Below are 18,622 nucleotides of genomic sequence, written 5' to 3'. Positions count from 1 at the left end.
CGCACGGCCGCACGCGAGGACTCATGCACTGCGGCGATCGTGGCGAGCGAAGTGGCGGGGAGGGAGGGGAGCACCGAGACCCGCTGCTCACCTTCAACGAGATAATGCACTATTGGCTGTCGAGGAGGACCTTCCCACTCCCCCAAGCTAAACTCAATAGATCACAGTCATTGATATTCAGAATGCTTCAGATAGGGTCATTCCCCTCGAGAGGCAGACTGAGCCTTTATTCACTAAAGATAGAGCCGCAATATGCGGATTGTGGCGAATTGTACTGCTTGCTAGTGCACATGCTCTGGCGATGCTCCACGTTAAACGGCACCGTGTTCAGTAAAGAAGGAGATTAGGTGGACGCCCTGCGAAGCGACGACCACCAGACCCAGCTCTGGGCCATCCAGAGGGCTCACGAAAGGGCGGAGGTTCACGCTTCTCGTACCAACGTAGGTGGGGAGGGGTTCCTCAGGACTTAATAAAGTTATTTCCTCCTCTTTGTTTTATCAAATATCCCGGTAGTTTAGAAAACAAAGGAAGGACAGATATAGGCCTATGCGTAGTTATTTATGTTGTCATAGGGGCCACCTTTGTGCAAAACAAGCGCTCTTGCAATTTTCATACCACCTGGAAAAACATCTTGGTCTAAAGCATCATTACAAATATGTTGCAGTGGCAAGCTGATTAGATCGGCAACAGCAATAATTGGTTCGGCCTTAATTTCATCTGCTCCAGCCGCCATGGATTTATCTAGGTTTCGAAGGAACGTACACACTTCATGTTTTTTGCATGGCTTTAAGAATATAGAACTTACCAATTGAGAGGCAATGTATTGGTTAATTTCATGCTTTCTATCTTGTTTTTGAACCGATTCACCAGAGGATAAGAAATGTGCATTAAATTTGTCTGCCAAGGCAATGCCACTATAGTCAACATTATTGAGTGTTAATGTGTTAGGAACATGACAAGTAGCCCTATCCATAAGGTCACTAAGACACTTCCATATTTTTTTAGGACAGTTTGAAATTGCAGCAAATTTATTCTTGTAGTATTCTTTCTGTGCTAATTGTATATCAGCACTTAACTTGTTTCTTAATTTTTTATATTCCTTAAGTATGACTGGGTCTTTTAATCGGATGAATATGTCAAAAAGTTTGTCACATGCTACAATTAGTTTATACAACCCCTGTAGCGATTGAGGTTTCGTCCGCAATTGAAGCAGACGGTAGTTTTAGTTTGAATCAGTGCATGCGTCGGCTGTGCACCTTCAGCACCGCAAGGTTGTGTCGACAGCGGCTGCGGCTTTGGCTACAGCAGTTGCGGCAAGGTGTAGTTTTGTTTTGACAAGCTTTCGAGGATTAAGAGCACTGGCTACATCGTGATAGGCAGCAACCAGCTCACTGGCAAAAAAATAATAGGGATGTGTGCGTGGTAGTAAAAAGCCTGTCTCAGATGAAGACGCACGCCGCGGCCGCGCTGAGAAGGAAATCGTGAGGCCTTCGCTGCTGTGAGAGCTAATCAGTCACGAGACGACGAGAATTGCAGCTTTCATACAGCTTTTGTGCAAAACAGAAACATGATTGGGTCATTTATTTGGTAAATAAAAGAGCGTTGACATAGTAAGCATTTCTTTTGGTCCTGTGAAATCTGAATTAATGAAGTTTTACTGTATGAGTGCTGTGTTACAGTGCAGTCCACTTATTATGATATCAAAAAGAATTAAAAATCTGACCAGTAAAGAAGAAAGAGAAAAAAAGCTGCTTTATAATCCCGAAACCAAATTTGCGACTTATGATAAAAAAATTGATGTCATAGAAAGAAAGCCGTGAAAAATGAAACATTTATTTATGCTTCTAAACAGCATGTCAAGCGTTAGGCACGCTGAGGTAACCAGAAATCTGCACTTGCTTTTGTGAAAGTTTCATCTTCACAACCACGGTGTGCGTCGCATACAGCGGCTGCGCGAACACTGGTGGCTATAATTTAGCATGCATGAAATCAATGAGCGAGTCTTATCGATGACAGTGCACTTTGCATGAGCATTGGGGTCGCTGTCACCGATTGGCCACTGTCAATCTTGTCACCTTCACGATCACCCCGTCGGAGATTCTTCTCTATACTCTAAGAGCTATCAGCACTCAGAAACTCCTCCATTGAGGCACCTCCTATTTTATCTCCAGTAGCGATGTGCTCCCAAAGTTCAGTAATGTCAGCGGCTGCCACCGTGTTGGTTTCACACATAGGGGTCTCGCCTGGGTGCACAAAGCCCACCATTTCCGTTCATCGGCATAGTCACTGGTTGCAATTTTCATGATCGTGGCAACACTCGCGGTTTACAGAATGGTTGATATCATGGACTGCCCAAGCTGGTACTTCGAGTCTCACAAAATTTGCAGCTTTGTCTGAAGCGACACAGCTTTGTGCTTCGTTGGGGCACATACTGCTGCTTCCGCGGTGCATTACCGCGCTCCCTGAGGAAGAGAGGGAGACTGTAGAAAAGTAGCACAGGCGTGGTATGCTTTTCGATTTTCTCTCTCTCTCTCTCTGGACACTCGCTGCCAATGGAGACGCGAAGCAGCAGGCACCATCTTGTGGCACGCTGTGCCAACCTGCTTTGCTCTCTGTGGCTTTTGCAATTGGCGTGCGGGCGGGACCTGCTGCGTGGTGATTGTGGCAGATATGAACTCGCATAAGCAAACTTTTTGCCCCGTCTTAGTTAAGGAGAACTTAGCAAAGCAAATTTCACGATTACTCTGCACGGAAAACGCCATGAAAAGGCAGAATTTCAATAATTATTCGTAATATGCAGTGAATAACACATAGTTATCTATGTTCTTTTTTATCATAGCCCTAATGCATAAGTTGATACTCCGAAGTCAACTCATTGTTATAACCTATGTATAGTTATAAGTGGTATTGTTCTAAGTGTGCTGCACTATATACCGAAGATGCATGCGTTTTGTCTCCTTTAGTAGGTAAGTGGGCGTGAAATCATGAAATATATTGTTGTAGTGCCTGAGGTTGCCAATGAAGAAGCCCACGAACACATGTAAAATTGCCCCGCGATTGGATGTTCGAGGCACTTTACACCTATTTGCACGATTCTTTCACGCTTGGAAAAAAACTTTCAGTAGCATGTACTGAGAAACAGAAAGCTGTATTGGGAATGTTTCATACTGCTCTGCAATTTTTGCATTTATACTTTTCCTCTAATTATAATATTTCTGAAGTTGAGTAATTAATTAAGAAAAATTATGTAATTAGGCAGAATGAAAAAAATATTCTGAGTATCTTCAAACAATGGCAAACTACATTACCTTGGTTCTGTCCAGCTACGTGGCATCTGCATATTTTTAAATCTTGGTGCATGATAGTTGGGACACCCTTTATATACACATGTGTGAGTGTGTGCACGCTATGCCGGTCACCGCCCTATGAGGCACCTGGGGTGAGCATATTCAATCGGTACATTTATGTTGTGGGTAGAAGTTCCTCGATTTCTCTGCATGTCCCATCAGTATGTTGCCCTTGTTTTGTAATTTGGCTAGCTGGCTTTTGTAGAAAAGGTGCAACAAATATTTCTTTGTTTGCTTCCACTACTGTGAACTGTGTTCTTTGTTCCAAGAGTGATTCAGGCCCAACACATTCTAAAGGTCAGCACGTTCATTGTGCAGAGTGGTCCACTACACATTCACTGTATATCAACAACTCCAGCAGAAATGTACACAGGGCTCTCTTAAACATAGATGATTTCCCAAATGATGCGCACAAGAAGTCTTTCGTCAATTACAGAAGTAGAAACACAGCAGAGTGTCTACCAAGTTGACATTTCCGAATTCCCAGAGTTTTTCAGGTTTTCCCTGAGTGCCTTTGCAAAATTCCCTGAGTGACGCAGAACTATGTTTTATGTTGGGACGGGCTGAAACCATGTCGCGCGATGCTGTCACTCTCTAGTAAGCATGTGAAAAAAAAAAAAAAAGAACGACTTGATCCAGTTTAATACTAAAGAGTAGTGTTTATTTTATTCAAAAAGAGAACAGAAGGGAGGGGTTAGTAAAATGGACAGAAAATAAAATGCTTTCGAAAAAAATTGCAGATCGAGTTGGACATTCTCAAATAAGACTAAAAAGGAGATGCATAAAGAAGGAAATATTTTCGAATATGAGCTATTTCTATCAACTGATAGCAAGCTTAGTGGTATGAGGCCCGAACTTTGTCACAATCGAGATTCTCTCTCAACAGCTTGTATGTCAACCTCAACTGTCCTGAAATACTCTCAGTTCGCGCACAATGTCTCAGTGTTGTGTTTCATTGCTTTAAAGAGTTTATTTTCGTTTGGATGAGGGGCAATTGCATCTCGGCATCAGCCAACATTTTGTTTTTTGAGCTCAAGCTCCTTCAAAACAGTGGCAGCACGCTTCCTTTCTTGTTCATTCGTTAATGCGGAGGTCCTTTCTGTTCTCGTCCTCCTTTTGCCGCTCGTTTGCCCCACAGACTATAGTGAAGCATCTTTTTGGTCAGTCGTACAGTTAACGACCGATCTTTCAAATTCCCGGGGGCCGAGAAAACGTCCAAAAAATAGGCAAGTTGGAAAAGAATTCATGTTTTTTACTGCCCTTAAAAGACTCAAACCGCCATGGGCACATTCGAAAAAGCTCTGAAGGCCTGTCGGTACACGTATTAGTCATATTGGTGCTCGGACTATGACAGGAGAGACCAGGTGCACGCGTGTATAATTAAGGAATACATACTGTGCCCCATGGCAATAGCCCCTTCACACGCTTGTTATGCTTCACCGCAATACTTATGCATATGCTTCCCGAAGGAACATTTCTGTACAGAGGCGAAGCTGACTTTCGGGAGCCGGCATTATGCAAAGCACCGTTTCTTCCGAGCTTCGAAGCCAATCGTGAGGACCACAAATGCGGAGTTGGTGCCATTGCTGACAGCGGCGAATTCATTCAATGAAAAACACTGCACCCAACAGCAAGAAGCTTAATAGCGAACGTCGAAGCAGCTAGGCCTAGCGTTGCCACAGGATCTGCATGCGGGAGAGCCGGTTCGAGGCAGCGAGGTAATCAAAACGGCCACGGTGGTGGCTTCGATTAATGCCGTTTCGGCCCGGCGGTCCCGGCAAAAAACTTTGGAAAATGGTACGGTGAAGGGTTCTTGCATCTGAAATTTCAGATGTTCTGATACATTGACTCTATAGGGTACGTGGTGGTACAGCGAAGCCGTCCGAATAGTCAGTCGTTCACTGTACTCTGGCAACTCCTCCAGCCGACGATGGGGCATCAAAGACGATTCATTACGATTCCTGTGTGTTACTGGAGCCAGCATTACCGCTACTTTCGTTCCCTCTCAATAAAATTAGAGCTAATTTTCCCTGACAGAAGCACGAATTCCCTGAGTTTTCCCAGGCTGCTGAATATCCCTGAGAATTCCCGGTTTTCCCGGTTTGACAACCCACAGAAGCACCTATGTTTAGATTACAAGTGTCAGTTGTTTCCATGTCCCAATCGTAATTCTTCTCAAGGAAGCTGAATTGATGTACTCTTACCTTGTGAGATTGTTCTGTGCCAAAGTTGTCATCCTCATGAGCAGTTTCTGTGGTCATCTTTCCTGTCACACCTGAAACAACAAAAAGCGCTATGGACAGGGCAAAAAAAAATTCAATTCTAGGATTTTAGGTGCACATCACACAGGTGTTTTTGCATTCACTTCCATCAAAATGCCGCTGTTGTGGGCAGGATTTGATCTCGCATCCTCAGGCTTAGCAGGGCAATGCCGTAGCCACTACGCCACTGTGGCAAATGTGCAATAATATATAGATATATACACACACACATATAAATAAAAAAAGTAATAAAGGCGAAACATATTTCACTGTACTCCTCAAGCAGAAGATGCAGCAATTACAGCAGAACCTGACTAATACATTTTGCAAAAATAGCACGACAAAAAACATACTAGCCGAGAAAATGTATGACCCAAAGTAACTAAAATATGTGCCAGACTCAACTGTATTTGACACCTACGTATTGCGAAGCAATGTGTGAATTTTTGTGCATAAGGCACGAGATGCCAACGCACATAAGCTGGTGGGGCGTGGTGTTTTAAAAGGGCGACAAGAAATTAAACTGAGCTGGTGGGCGACGCTGGATGGTGCCGAAGCGAAACGTGATGCCCACATTGCGCCGCCTGCAGCAGGGAACAGAGGCACGTTTGGATTATCACCTACTAAAAGCGTGCAGCTGCTACCAATGGCACTATGCAGCATGCGCTGTAAAACGAAGAGGCGAAGATGTTCATCGCAATAAGTTTGAAGGCGGAAGTTGTGATTGCGGAGTGCAATGACGTGGGCGGACATTTGCTGGTACCAGAGTAAGGTACTGTGCGTGTGCTGTCATTTTCACATTAGATGGGCAGCTATATGTATACTGTTCTCGATCACACACGCCTCGTGTATTTTCTTGTTTGCATGGGATCTAGCAGGCAGAAAACATACCAAACGATCGCAGTTTGTCGATGTACTGAACGTTGGTGGCGACAAATAGTATTTTTAAAAATAGTATTAGTAAAACGTATGAAGCGGCAAAATATGAGCAACTCTATTGGGTTATTTTTCATGTTCTCAAATGCGAATGCTGGTCACTGGGAAATAGTATGCAACGGGATTATATCAATGAGGTTCTACTATACAAGAGTCATATTCTCAGCTGATCACTTTCAGGAATATGATCACCTTTGTGATATTTCACTAGATTCAGTGCTGGACACGTTGGCAGCTACGGGCAACAGTGTGTCTACAACAACAATGTGCCCAGAAGGCATGCTTGGCACTGGGCCCCTTCGATTTTCTGCTTCAGGCTACCTGTAGGCTGCCAGAGCCAGCCAGAACGCTTTCGTTTTTCTCTACTTTATCTGCCCACCACTGCACTCTACTTTATCTGCCCACCACTGCACGGCACACTTTTGCTGTGTGTTTGTTTTTCTCGGGTTGGACGGTTCTCGGTAGCTGCGGGCTGCCAGAACCAGCCAGGACAACTTTGGTCTGGCAGAATCTGGGTGCTGTCTGGCTAGCAGACAAAAAGAAAATAGAACTGATGAGCACTCGCCACCATCTTTGTGGGGACTTTGTGTGCAACATGGGCGTTTGAGGACCTTTACTTCACGAAGCCAACTGGCTATGGTCACCTTCGGTTTTTATTACTTCTACCATTTATCTTCTGGCGTTCTGGTGCACCATATTGCCTTGCGAGGCAGTGTGATACGAAAGGCAGCGAACATTCGAAGTTTATTTGTTTGTGTTGCGTGACACTTCTTTACGTGAACAGTGCAGCACACTGTCATGCATACATACTATTTGTATTGTGTTCCGTGCAGGTTGTAGATGCTCATTCCTACACATTGTGGTGTCTTACCAATGCATTTTTTTCTGGTCATATCTATTTTCACATCTCTTGAGCATGTACAGTGATATATCCTGTCTCTGCAGTTAGTGAAGGCATTTGCAGCTAACCAGCGTCCACTTTGTCCCTCTGTCTCAAGTTTGCGTGGCATTGAAACTGATATCGCTGATAGTGCCATATTCACTCGCATAATGATCAAATTTTTTGGTAAACAAAAATTGACGCAAATTCAGGGCTGCGATCAATGTGAATTAAATTTCCTGCGAAAACATATATTTCTTTCATCCCGCGTTTGCTGCGGGATAACAACAGTTCAACAAGCAGGCAGCTGCCACTGTAACAGTGTGGAATACCAAAACAAATGTGGCGGCTGGTGGAGCAAGCCCAATGCGCCCAACGTGGTTTTTGTTCTTCTCGTGAGTACATTTCACACACTGAAACAGTTTCTTCCATATCAGTAATGAATAATAGCGCTAATATCGGCAAGTTTGAGACAATAACGTAGCAGCCAGTGGCATAGAAACACATGGCGGGCATGCTGTGGAAACTGTGGCATTTGTCTTCACTACTATTCTAATACGGCACGTTTCCGCTAAGGGTGGGCGAATATCTTAGCTGTGTTACAAGCGTCAGCGTATGCATAGGGTACACTTCTAACGTATCAGTGTAAACATGGCCACTTTAGTTCCACTCGTGATTTGTTGCGTGCCCCCGAGTGCAGACGAGAAGAATCGAAATGTTGTTGGCCAAAACCATTATGAAGCCTGCAAGTAATAAAGCCAAGGCAAGTTTGGCTGTAGCTTTTTTTTTTCATGGAAGTGCAGAAAGTGATGAAAGGAATGAAATGGGGCATCTGCTTAAGAATGTTTGGTGCGTGCAGAGCACTTGGTATGTTTTGAAGAGTCCTTCGCGTAGCATTTGACAGCATTCGACAGATGGTAAGCGCGATCATCATTAGCTAGACTTGGCACATGACATATCGTTGCGCTAAGTTTGGAGTGCGATCATTACACGGGAAAGAAAAAAAATCGAATTTTGACAACAAAATTCAGGGGTGCAATCATTACGTGAGTGCTATCATTATGCGAGTAAATATGGTATGTTCTAGCTAGGCCATTGATGTTATTGGAATGCACTGGTTGAGTAATGTCCAGCCAGTTTATATAAGCACATGCATGTACATACGCTTAATTGCTATTATGATCAACCAATACTGTTTTTCGTGTGAAGCTTTTCGCTGGTCACAGGCGGCATGCATTTTCATGCATCAGCTGCAGCCCCAGCTTCTTCAGCACAGGGGTAGAAGAGAAGCACTATCAGCCAAAGCAACTTTCTGCAATCTAAGCCCAAGCAGATCGGCACGCAATGTAATACATATAAGATGTACCCGATATTATGCTTTTCCGTACCTGGTCAAATATGATGACTGAATGCCAAATCATCAACGCTGGTGGGCGATCACTTGAGCGATCACGTTCGGGGATATGATCACCTCTGCGTGATATTGCATCTTGGCATCAGGAACGATGGAAATCGTTTGTTCTGCCGTGCATTGAGTGAGGTTGGCCCAGTGCTTGTTCCTGTGACCAGCTGCGCGACACCTCACGAAATTGATCATATCCTCGAATGCAATCACTTCAGAATACCACTTCAGCTCTTCGGCAAACGTAGCTGTACATTTCCTAGCTGGCAAGGCATAAATGGGTCAGCAATGCCAAGTGCGTACTGGCCGCTACCAAGCAAATAGCTTGTTTACGTTTATTCTGCAGCCAGCTGTCCTGGCATTCAATTTGGCAACCTTCGGGCAGCTTCAGGTTGTCTTGGAATCCCAGCCCATGCGACTTCCAGTCAAGACCAGAACTAGCTGGCTGCCAGTAGGCTGTCAGAACTCCAAAATCAGAGGCCCACTGTGTGAGGAAAGCTGTTGCTCATGGGCACCAACAGGTTCGATGCTGTGTCATGCGAGATCTCACAAAAGTGATGGGCTGGGAATAGTCCCAGGATACACCAACAATAGGTTTCTCCCCATAGACAGCAGGCAACCGTGGGAAATACCGGCCACCACTCCTGGTTGACCACCCATTGCTCCAGGTTTACCACTCACCTCTCCAGTTTACAGCCCATTAGTCTGGTTTAGTGTCGACCCCTTTGAGGAGATACTCAGCAGTTAGAATGGTCATTTTTTTTCATGGTCTTCGGATGTTACTTTATCATGTGGGAAATTATTAGAAAGAAATATAAAGTAGAGGTTGAGAAAATCACACTTTTCCATGGTGCTGTTGACAAAAATCGGGCGTTGGGAGGTGCCATAGCACAATGGAGAGGGTGGCTTTCCTTTAAGGCATCGTTTTGGAATTATGTAAGGTAGAAGAAGAAAAGGTTGGGAGAGAAAAGAAGAGGATGAGTAGAAAATAAATAAGGATTGCTACATTGTCATACTGACTTATCTCAGTTTTATTACAAATTTGGCGCAGTCAAGGACAGGATAGGAACCTGTGCTGTGCAGCTCATTTGCTTCGTTTTATGAAGGACTATTTGCTTTGACGTCATCGAAATCTGCACAGACAGTGACAGGCATGCGAGCATGCCAAGCTTTTTCCACAGACAACGATTCGCTGTTGCAGGTGGGTATGGCGCCCTGTTCAGAATGCTCACGAAGACGACCTTTTGCTATTGTAACGAAGAAGAGAGACGCTAGTGTGTTCAGCGCTGCTGGATCAACACGCTAGTGGGTCGAGCGCTCTTGCTCAGCAACAGCTCTTGTGCTCAGAAGCTGTCACTGTGTTGACCTTTGACGCTGCGCTGCTCCAAGCTCAGCCAAATAAATACCTTTAGAATTGGTGGAGTGTGCTGGGTGACCTCAGACAATCATCCTGGAACACCGGTACCATACCTTACCATCTACCATGCCCCACGACACCTCCCAGCAAACGCCTCCTCCCGCACCCACTGCATTTCCCAGGGTGCCTCGTCACCGCGACCCTCCTATCCACACTGGAGTGGACGACACTGATGTGACAAATGACTCATGGCATACGACGTGGACGGTGTAAGCGCCCACAAGTGGGATGAAGAGCCCAAACTGAGTCATGTTCTGTTCTACCTTGCTGGTGTGGCCAGCCCGTGGTACAATAACCATGAAGCAGAGTTCCAGACATGGTTCGAATTTAAGACTTCCCTTGCCGATGTATTTGCTCGCCCTGCTGTTTGCAAGATGCGTGCCAAAGAGTGTTTGCAAGAATGAGCACAACAGCCAGGTGAAGCATTCACCAGTTACACTGAAGATGTCCTGGACCTATGCTGCAAAGTCAATTTGACCATGGCGGAGTCTGATTGGATCCACAACATCCAGAAGGGCACAGAGGATGACGCCTTTAACATGTTGCTGGCCAAAAATCCTCGCTCTGTGGCCGAAATTATCACACTGTGCCAGAGCTATGAAGAACTCCGCAGGCAGCAGTCACTGACCTGTCGATCTCTACCATGTAACGAACACCTGGCTGGTTTGGCTGCCATGTCCGACCTGGCAGCTTTTTTCAATCAATCAATCAAACAAGCTTTGGTCGCAGAAATGAAGGCGTTCGTTCGCCAGGAAGTTGCCTGGCAACTCTCAATGATGTATTTTTCACAGCCATAGCCGGTATATGCGCCAACACCGAGTTTTGCGCCTCACTTCACCGCGCCATAGTGCTAGAAATCAACGAGGTTTTGCCTGAGCACCACCAGCACATATTCCTGCGGCTGCGCCTCAGAGCTACGCCGTAGTCATGGCCAGGCCCCAACAGATCCCGACGGCTGCGCCACTCAGCTGTGCAGAAGTCGTCCCCCAGCCCCAAACACTCCCTCAACGGGAACCTCTCATGTATGCTGAAGTCCTAGCTATGCCCTGACAACAGCCTGCCATGCAATAACTTCACCAGCCGCCCTGTCCAACGCGTCCTCCTACATGGATGCGACCTGCCGCAGCAACTCGACGGCATACAGCGGACAATCGGCCGATATGTTTTGCGTGCAGTCACCTAGCACTACGCCATATGTACCAAGTTCTATGGTGGGTTCACTGCGGCTATATTACGACGACGAACCTCTGGCTGTGTGACGACCATTGCGCCGGTCTGCCAACATCAGATGCTCACCTTCTCCACGCCGACGCTCTCCATCACCAATGCGGCCTCGTCCCGTAGCTCAGGAAGAGGAAAACTAATTGTTGCAGTCCATGAGGCAAAGGCTGCGATGCTGTTGAAATGCAAAAGTCCTCAACGTAGCCTGAACAATGTGATAGACGTGTTAGTTGACTGTGTGTGCACACATATGCCCTCGTGGACACCGGAGCCACTGTATCGGTTATGGACGCAAAGCTTTGTCGCTTCTTTCAATAGGTCACGATGCCACTTGCTGGATTCTCCCTCCGCACAGCAGGTGCACAGCATATTCACCCGATAGTGGCATGCACTGCTTGTGTTCTCATTGAGGACGTTGTATATGCCGTCGAATTTATTGTGACTTCATCGGGCTCCCACGAAGTTATCCTGGGGTAGGACTTTCTCGCCCGCAAAATCCCGTCATTCATTGCAGACGGGCCGAACTAGAACTGTTGCCGATCTCAGATAAGACGCTTGCCGATAATGCTTCTTTTTCGAACAAGGTACTCGTCAAGCTTGACACCACCGTGCCTCCCAACTCGTCAATGATTCTCTCTATGCACTGCAGCAGCCTCTCCGATGTCATCGCACTACTTTCCTCATCTGGCCGCTTTTATACTCGAAAAGGTCTGTTGCTTCCTTTTGTGACAGTGAACGTCGAAAAGGGCTCCACAGCTATTTTCGAGTGTAACCCCTTTCATACCATGTCATGCTGCTTCAAGGCGAATGTCTTGGCTATGTGAAAGCGATCGACGCCGCACAAATTGCAGATGTTCCCGAAGACACTTCCTGCGCCAGTCACAGCACACTCGCTTCTTTACATCCGACCCTTTGCCCACAGGCGTGTTCGATCCATCTACTACCCATGGCCTCACCCCAGCTCAGTGTTCTCAGTTTTTGCGCATCTCAGAAAAATGTCATTTTCCTTTTGATGTTGGGCAACCTTCACTGAGCCGGACACGTCTGCTGCCACGTACCATATTGACACTGGCTCCCAATCGTCATTGCGGCAACGGCCATATAACGTCTCTGCCACAGAACGTCATGTAATTAATGAGCACGTTAACGAAATGCTTCGCCGCGAAGTGATCTGACCCTCAAACCGTCCATGGGCATCTCCTGTCGTCCTTGTTACGAAAAAAGACGGCTCTGTACAGTTCTGTGTAGACTATCGGCATTTGAACAAGATCACTTGCAAAGATGTATACCCGCTACTGCGAATCGATGACACTATCGATAGCCTACAATGAGCTGAATTGTTTTCATCCCTATGTTACACTCCAACTATCGGCAAGTGCCCATGGCTGACGTCGATAGGCCGAAGACAGTCTTTGTCACACCTTATGGCTTATACGAATTTAATGTCGTGCCGTTTGGACTTTGCAATGCACCAACAACTTTTGAACACATGACGGACACAGTTCTATGCGGTTTGAAGTGGCATGCATGCTTATGTTACCTAGACAACATTATTGTTTTTGCCAGACTTCACCACGCACCATCAATGCCTCTAGCGTGTTTGATGTGCCTAAGAAACGCTTGCCTACAACAGAACCTAAAGGAGTGACTGTTTGCAGTGTGGCAGCTCCCGATATTAGGTTACATCATCTCAAAGGATGGAATCCTCCCTGATCCTGCCAAACTTCGTGCCGTCACCGAATTTCCTAAACTGATGTCCATCAAAGAACTGCGCAGTTTCGCAGGCTTGTGTTCCTACTTCAGCCACTTTATTCGTAATTTCGCCGCCATCATATCGCCCCTGACGAAGCTCCTTGGAAGCAATGGACCCCACCATTTGTGGTCGTCCGAGTGCGACCAAGTGTACGCAAAGCTCCATTGTTTTCAGACGTCTCCTCCCATTTTGCGCCACTACGACCCAACGGCACCTATTGAGGTACGCACAGATGCCAGCGGTGTTGGCTTCAGCGCTGTCCTGGCGCATTGCAAACAAGGGTTTCCAGAATATGTTTTGGCATATGCAAGCCGTACGCTTACTAAAGCTGAGACCGATTACAGTGTCACGTAAAAATGCCTGGTGATCATCTGGGCGTTTAATAAGTTCAGGCCCTATTTGTATGGCCGCCAATTTGATGTCGTCACGGACCGCCATGCACTATGCTGACTGTCGTCATTGAGGGATCCCTCAGGCTGTCTCACCCGTTGGGCACTTCGCTTGCAGGATTACGATATCCGTGTGCTGTACCCCAACGGATGCCAGCATGCTGATGCTGACGCCCTCTCATGTTCTCCCTTGCCTCATGAGAATGCCTGCTGCTCGCTATCCAAGCTTGATGTTTCTTCCATCGACATTGGGACCATCGCTTCTGAGCAGCGCAAGGATCCCTGGATTGCCTCCATCATAGGCTTTCTTACTGATCCACCATCGCAGCCAACCACTCGCGCGTTGCGTCGTCAAGCTCACCATTTCACCATTCGCGACGACCTGCTTCACCGACGCAATTACACCTCTGACAGCTGCCAGCGGTTATTAGTGGTACCTCGAAGCCTGCGTTTTGAAATTATGCATCGCTCCACTATGATCCACAGTGTGCACACACGAGACTTTTCAAAACCTACCAGCGCCTCTGACAATGCTACAACTGGCAAGGAATGTACAACTACGTTCAAAAGTTTGTTCACTCATGCCCCGACTGCCAGCGCAGAAAATCTTCACCCCAGCTCTCGCCAGCTTGTCTGCAGCCTCTAGCCTGCCCTAACCAGCCGTTTGATCACATTGGAATCGATCTGTATGGACCACTTCCTTTGACGTCAGCTGGTAACCGCTGGGCCATTGTTGCAGTCTATCACCTCACACGATATGCTGAAATGGCTGCCCTCCTGGCAGATACAGCGCGCGACGTTGCCACATTCCTGCTTCGCTCATTCATTTTGCGGCATGGTCCATCTCAAGAACTGTTCAGTGATCGCGGACGTGTCTTCCTGTTGGAACTAGTTGAAGCCATTCTCAAAGAGCCACGTTGTTCATCACACAGCTACGGCGTACCACCCTCAAACGAATGGCCTCACAGAACGCTTCAACCGTACACTCGGCGACATGCTTTCAATGTACGTCCCTCTAACCACACGAACTGGGACACCATTTTACCCTTCGTAACCTACGTGCATAACACCGCTACGCAGACCACCACTGGATTTTCACCCTATTTCTTACTATATGGTCGGCACCGTTCGCACACCATTGACACAATTCTGCCGCACCGGACGGATGCATCCGAGTGTGTGCCTATTTCTTCCATGGTCAGACATGCAGAAGAGTGCCGCGACCTAGCTCGGGTCTTTACTTCCAATGATCAAAAGCGCCAAAGGAGCATTCACGGTGACGCCACTTTCACTCAGTCCCTTTCACTGCTCCTTGTTTCTCTTCAAAACTGGTTCCGAAGTATGAAGGCCCTTATTGTGTCTTCGAACGCGCATCCCCTGTAAACTGCAATAGAACTAGCTGGGCCATCTTCAGACATGTGCAGCCATGGATGAGACATTGTCCATGTAGACCGTCTAAAGCCTTACTACGACCCGCTCATTGTGACGAGCTGTTAGGTCGCCGGTCGGCTCCCTTATTGCTCTCGGGGGTATTGTAACGAAAAAGAGAGAAGCTAGTGGGTTCAGCGTTACTGATGTTACTGGATGAAAACGCTAGTGGTTCGAGCACTCTTGTTCGGCAACGGCTCCCGTGCTTGGAAGCTGTCACTGTCCTGACCGCTGATGTTGTGCTGCTCCGAGCTCTGCCAAATAAACACCTTTAGATTATTACTTGTACAGTCTGACCCGGCTATATCAAACTCCCCCCAAAAATGCCTATCAGTTCGACAAAGGGCATAATTCGATGCCTACTAAAGAATGGGATGTTATAAAAGCACATACCATTTATATTAACACTTTATTGGCGAAACTAGCTTAGCTTCACATCAAATAGTCCAGAATTATATTCTGGTTGGGCAATTTTGCTGCCTGCGACGCACGTATTTCTCCACATTGTCTAAAGAGTCAGAGCAGCTGAGGTCACAACCTTCCACATTTGCGCAGATGCGCCAAACTAGTGCTAGTGCCCCAATCACCTCAGAGGATCTGGGTAAAGGACCGTCGTTTCCCTCATGGTGCCCACTTTCACTTGTGCTCCGTGCAATGTCGGTAATGCAGTCTTCATTTTCGGGCTCTCCCGTGGTCGCAACGCCTTCATCTGCACTCACAAACTTGTTGACCGTTGATTCGTCAATGGCTTTTGGAAATTCTTACAGATCGCCCTAAACTTCGGCAACACCGGCAACAGCTCCGTCACACTCATCAGAATTTTCAGTCATCACCGGGCACGCAGAAGCCGGCAGGTCTGAAGCAATTTCGGATGAAAAACTTGTACACGGCTGCCTCGACGTCTTATACACAGCCGTGCGTACGCGCCGGGCCCCACGGGCCCCAGGTTGCACGTTTGTCCGCATTCAGCCCTAATCTTCTTCTTATTATTCAAGATCGTGCTAAGAGTGCACCTCGGAATCTTGCATGCTGCAGCAACATTAAACTTCTCACTGCACTGGACTCGATTAATGATTTCAAGCTTCATGGTGAAAGGCAAATTCTGCTGCTTCATCCCGGCAACACTGCGGGAGAAGGCCCATAAGGCACAAATACAATGAACCGGAAAAGCAGCAAGGCATCTCGCACTTGCACCATTTTGCACGACGAGGGCACAAGAGCCTCTGATTGGCTGTCTGAGCAAGTGCTGTGGGCGGGCCAGGATAATTTTTTACAGGAGGGTGTCTATGACTCGCATGGCGCGGAGTGATCACGGTAGGCTTAGCGGGATGGAGATGCGCCGCCGGGTTTCTCCACCGCCACGAGGGAAAGCCAGCTTCTGCACCGCTTGACGTTTGATATATCGGAAGTTTATGCTATTTTTGCTCTATGTAAGCATAGTTTCTGCTATATATACTCATTATAAATATACAGTGTTCAGAAATTGCTCGATATACCGGATAATTCGATGTAAATGGATTCTCTAGTCAGGTTCGACTGTATAATTCAAAATGAGTGAATGGTTGTCATGAAAAAAAAAAAGAAAGAAAGAAAGAGAGAGAGAGAGAGAGAGAGAGAGAGAGAGAGAGAGAGAGAGAGAGAGAGAGAGAGAGAGAGAGGGGGGGGGGAGATGCTTAGACAAAGCAAGCCAGCTGTGTGGCTCACCTGAGATCTTGTACAGGAGGTCACCGAGGAGCTGGACTGAAGAGTATCGGATGCGCCAATTGTCATCAAAGAGCCCTTTCTCCAGTTGGGGCAGCAGCAGGGTCATTGCTGTTTCTGCATACATGTTCACCATGCGCTGGCCTGCCCGTAGTGCTGTCTCCCGCACATACTCGTTCTCGTCTGCAAGTGCCTGTAACGCACATACGTAATAAGCATCAGCCTACACAACTTGTGGAATGCTACATAATGATAAGCCATGTGGACGAGTTCATGCAGTAGTAAAGAACGGATGAAACAGCTGGACTGACCTTTAGAATTGGGTTGATGATCTGGGAAATGTAGGGGGTGAACTCCTTCTGGAAGACACCCGGCAGGTATATGAACATCATGACATAGCCGTCCTTGACGTGCGGTGCAATGTCTGTCCGCTCTGCCGTTGAGATGATCTCTGGCATCAGTGTCTGGAGCTTCTCCACTCCCAAGCCTCCGAGCACTTCACTTAGGCCTTCCCCACGGAACCAGAGGAAAAACAGTGAAACATAATTATTTATAATTAAGTTAATTAATTAAATATTGGGGTTACACATGCTAGAACCGAAACCTGATTATGAGGCACGCACCAAGGGCGTGCTGGAATAATTTTGACCCCCTGGAGTTCTTTAATGTGCACCCAATGCACGGTACACGAGTGTTTTTGCATTTGGCTCCCTTCGAATGCTGTTGCTGCAGCCAGGGTTGGACCTGCAACCTCGAGCTCACCAGTGCAACACCACAGCCACTCAGCTACCACGGCGACCAGTGACAGACAGCTGCTAAGAGTCTTTGCATGCATAATGAGATGCAAAACCGAAAGAGTATAAAATTGCTTGCACTCGAGCTATTAAAGGCTCTGACTGATTCACAAGATTTAATGTCGCAAAGCTACACAGTGGCTATGAGACACACAGTAATTGAAGGCTACAGATTGAAAAAAAATGAGATTAGATTCTTGTGCATATAAATCAATGAAGACAAGTGTTTTTGCATTCCACCCTACTAAGATGCAATGACCATGGCGAGGCATCGAGCCTTTGGCCTCTTGCCCAGCAGCACAGCCACTGAGCCTTTGGTAACGGCTCCAGCTTAAAGCTTACCTTGCTTGCCTGCTGTTGATCGTAGGATTACAGAGACCTTAAAAACAATACTGTCAAGCCTTGATTGACAGACTCCAAGTTTAAGGCCACAAGTACAACTCTAGGTTACTTTATAATTTTACCGGGGTTAACAAGAACGCAGGCACCCAATAAAGTTCTGTATTGTTGGCTTCCCGGTTGACTTTGTCATTCTGGACTTTTGGTCATTAACAGACTTCATTTTTTTTTTCTGTGTATGAGAGCAAGCACAACCCATAAGTGCAATGGTTGGCTGCTATACTCGGGCAACTTCCTGTGGCACTGGAGGGGAAGCTATGGAGACACAGTGCGCATGATGAACAGCACTCCTGATAGTTACAAAGTCTTATGAGCGTTAGGTTAAGCTGGGAAAAAATTTTGTCTCATTAACATAAGACAAAATACATCACTTTGACTTACGTTTTAAGCTTTTTTTCTGCCATGTTCAGCAAAATATGAAACCTTCACATGTGGAAGCTACACTTTCAGTATCAGGGCGGCTGCCAAGTTGGTATTTGAAAATTCCCTGAGTGACACAGAAATTTGTTTTATGTCAAGAAAGGATGACAGCACGTCGCTCGATGCTGTCACTCTCTAGTGAGCATGCTAGAAAATAAACGACTTGATGCAGTTTGAATACTAAGGAGTAGTATTTACGTTATTCAAAAAGAAAACAGAATGGAGGGGTTAGTAAAATGCACAGCAAATAGTATACCTTCTAAAAAAATGATAA

The 18,622-nt window shown here is 46.5% G+C and overlaps 1 protein-coding gene across 1 annotated transcript in view; it reads right to left on the bottom strand.

Moving 5' to 3' along the window:
* Positions 1 to 18,622, bottom strand: part of l(3)80Fj (lethal (3) 80Fj) — a 413,275-nt gene that overhangs the window by 117,526 nt on the left and 277,127 nt on the right. The window contains exons 38-40 of the mRNA XM_075686799.1: positions 17,047 to 17,243; positions 16,739 to 16,928; positions 5,552 to 5,622 (exon numbers count right to left, since the gene is read on the bottom strand). Coding sequence (XP_075542914.1) covers positions 5,552 to 5,622; positions 16,739 to 16,928; positions 17,047 to 17,243 — 458 coding nt within the window. The remainder of the gene's footprint in view (positions 1 to 5,551; positions 5,623 to 16,738; positions 16,929 to 17,046; positions 17,244 to 18,622) is intronic.

Source organism: Dermacentor variabilis, chromosome 3, assembly GCF_050947875.1.
Source record: "Dermacentor variabilis isolate Ectoservices chromosome 3, ASM5094787v1, whole genome shotgun sequence".
Taxonomy (NCBI): Eukaryota; Metazoa; Arthropoda; class Arachnida; order Ixodida; family Ixodidae; genus Dermacentor; species Dermacentor variabilis.
The sequence above is the reverse complement of the archived record's forward strand: the minus strand, read 5'-3'. Positions and strand labels throughout refer to the sequence as shown.